This window comes from Myzus persicae, unplaced genomic scaffold, assembly GCF_001856785.1.
Source record: "Myzus persicae strain clone G006 unplaced genomic scaffold, MPER_G0061.0, whole genome shotgun sequence".
Classification (NCBI taxonomy): Eukaryota; Metazoa; Arthropoda; class Insecta; order Hemiptera; family Aphididae; genus Myzus; species Myzus persicae.
Genome location: NW_019100994.1, coordinates 16675 through 19626, shown reverse-complemented (window position 1 = coordinate 19626; position 2952 = coordinate 16675). Strand labels below are relative to the sequence as shown.

General features: G+C 30.1%; 1 protein-coding gene across 1 annotated transcript; it reads right to left on the bottom strand.

The window, feature by feature from the left end:
- Window positions 1-393: 393 nt before the first annotated feature.
- Window positions 394-2719, bottom strand: LOC111027197. The gene is made up of 5 exons (XM_022305456.1): window positions 2538-2719; window positions 2021-2460; window positions 1845-1933; window positions 917-1142; window positions 394-839 (listed from the first exon to the last, which is right to left on the bottom strand). The coding sequence occupies exons 1-5, from the start codon at window positions 2717-2719 to the stop codon at window positions 394-396; spliced, it is 1383 nt and encodes a 460-aa protein (XP_022161148.1).
- Window positions 2720-2952: the final 233 nt, after the last annotated feature.

Sequence of the window (2952 nt, the reverse complement as noted above, 5' to 3'; positions counted from 1 at the left end):
TCGAAGAATCTCAAAAAAAAATGTCAAACACAGTAGTAGTGATAGCGGTGACGGTGATAAGAAACGGCGATCGCTGACGGCGGGGAAACGGAGCGTTCTCATTGGTTCTCCCTTAAGTAGATGCGAAATTAGTCCACGGGAGGTCGCCCTCGGGTTAGCGTTTTATAGTATAAGATATTTCTTGATAAGAGATCAGCAATATATAGTTTTGGTCCAGGGACATATTCTAATACAAACGTGTATGGTAAAGTTTTAATCTTTAATCTTCTTAGACGATTATTTTTTATTTTGTCTATTGGTTTTTTCAATAATGAGACTAAATTCAAATTATCGTGTTATTTATTATTATTTTATTCCCATAGACATAATTATGAAATTTTGAAAGTGCATATGTTATTGATAATAGTTCTTTTCAATTTGAGCATAATTTATTTCTGTAGATATTAAAGACCTAGACGCAAAAGCTACTGATTTATTATCTTGCCACAAGCAACATCCCAGCGCATTTTGTGAGTTATCACACTGAACTGTAATTTGCTTAATCATATCAAAATTATTTAGTGCTGATGTTTCTGCTATTAAAGTCTTAATTTTTTCTAATATTCCTGTGTCTTTATTTGTCCACTGCCATAATACATTATTTTTCATTAATTCCCTAAATGGTGAGCTTAATTCTGACAAATTTGGTATGAATTGTCTAACTCTAAGATAATTTATTACTCCCAATATTTGTTGTAACTCTTTTTTATTACTAGGAATTTTAAGTTCCTTAATGGCAGTGATGCGATTATCATCTGGCTTCATACCATCTTTAGGAAACAATAATCCTAAATACTTAACTTCAGATTGATAAAATTGTATTTTATTTGCATTAAATTTAATATTATATTTTTTTGCCCTTTCAAAAACTTTTAACACAGTTTTATCCATTTCTTCCCTAGATTGGTTGCACAGAGTATATCATCAAAATAAACTATGACATTTTCTATGTCACCAAAATATTTATGAGTTGGTTTTTGAAAAATTTCTGGTATTGACGATAAACCAAATGGTGCTCTCAAGAACCTATAACAACCAAAAGGACTACTGAAAGTACAGTAATTACTAGATTCTTTCTCCAATTGTATTTGGTGAAAGCCGTCCTTTAAATCAAACACACAAAAAATACTCTTATTTATTAATGTTGGTGTTATTTCTTCTAGTGTAGAAATAGGGAAATACTCACGCACTATATATTTATTAAGATTACTTGGATCTAGACATACTCTAATGTTTTATTAGATTTTTCTACTATAACAATATTATTGACCCACTCTAAGGGTTCATTTACAGGTTTTATTATTTTTTTGTTAGTAAGTTCTTTTAAAGTTTGTTCCAATCTTGGTTTTAATGCAAGTGGAACTCTACGAGGAGGATTTGCTTTAGGAACAGCCTCATCGACTAACTTAATTTGAACTAAGTCCGGAAAGGTACCTAAACCTTAAAATACATCTTTATTTTTGGATATAAAATTATCAAGTTCCGCTGTCTTAGTCTTACTAATGTGTAGTCTATTAATTCTTTGTACCAAATTAAAATCAATGCAAGAGCTTAATCCTAATATTGGAATACATTTAGGATGCTCTATTATTACAAATTGAACATCTTTAACTATTTCCCCTACATTCTAATATTATTATTCCTTTTGGGGTTAATTTATAACCACCATAAGACTCAATTTTAACTTTTGTGGGTTGAATTAATTTTTTAGTGTTAATTTTTGTAAAAACTCTGTATGGTAATATATTAGTTTCTGCTCCCGTATCTATCTGAAAAATTATTTGAGTATCATTAACATTAATTACTTGTGACCATTTTTTGCTATCAGTTTCTTTTATTTCAACTTGATTTATAGAAATAACTAAATCTTCATCATTAGACCCTGTTTCTGAATCTACTGTTGTAATTAAATGTTGTTTATACGATTTACCTTTTTTATTATTTATATTATTTTGTTTATCAGTGACCATATTAAATTTACAAAGATTACTGAAATGATTCATACGCTTACATTTATTACAAATTTTCCCAAAGGTGAAGCACTTATTAATTAAATGGGTCTTACCACATCTTGTACAATTATTTATAGTTGTCTTCTGCTTTGAAACTGCAGCTGGTGTCTGCTTAGCTATGTGATGTACCTCTGATTTGCTTTCTAGCTCCTTGCAATTTTTTTCGGCTGCCTCCACTGACTGACAGAATGCCACTACTTGATCCAATGTCATGTCTTCCCGTAGTAGCCTTTCTAGCGTATCACGACAACGAATTCCCAGTACGATTTGTGCCTTCAATAGTTTATTTTCAAGTGTACCAAAATTAAACGGTTTTACCAGCTCTTTGAGTCTCGTTAAATAGACATCAAAATTTTCATCATTTTGTTTTGATGTACAAAACTTATAATGTGACTTGATTTCATTAGTTCTAGGTGAACAATATTTTTCCAATTAGCCTAGAATTTGCGATACTTCCGTATCAGGTTTATCTATTACTAACTTAACTTGCTGTAGACTTTCAAGGCATCCGTGCCCATCAAATTCAATAATCTTGCTACTTGAATTGTTTTTGATTTTTCATCTGTCTCCGTTGCCGTCATGTAAATTTCAATTTGCTGTTTAAAGAACTTAAAATTTTGACTCAAGTTACCAGTCATTTTTAGAGGTGCCGGCTTGTTGAACTCCATTATTTTATTTATTAAATTAATTAATTAAAATCAATTGCAGTATTAGATTCGTTTACGGCTGCGCCATGTTTGTTATTAAAACTATTAAACATTTAATATTGAATAACATATTATTTATTAGTTTAAATTAATTATAAGACAACTGACTGGCATACATTATTAATTGTTATACACCACGTATTTTATATTGAGTGAGAGAGTCTGATGAAAATGAATCGCTATTTTGTGGTTAT

Bases quoted from the DNA above. Each gene is read 5' to 3' on its own strand.
- LOC111027197 (XM_022305456.1), bottom strand. From the start codon at position 2,719: ATGGAGTTCAACAAGCCGGCACCTCTAAAAATGACTGGTAACTTGAGT. The intron at 1,143-1,844 runs GTAATTAATGTT...TTTGATTTAAAG, and splicing joins ATAGCAAAAAATGGTCACAA to GACGGCTTTCACCAAATACA. The intron at 840-916 runs GTTAAAAGTTTT...ATCAATCTGAAG, and splicing joins GAAGAAATGGATAAAACTGT to TTAAGTATTTAGGATTATTG.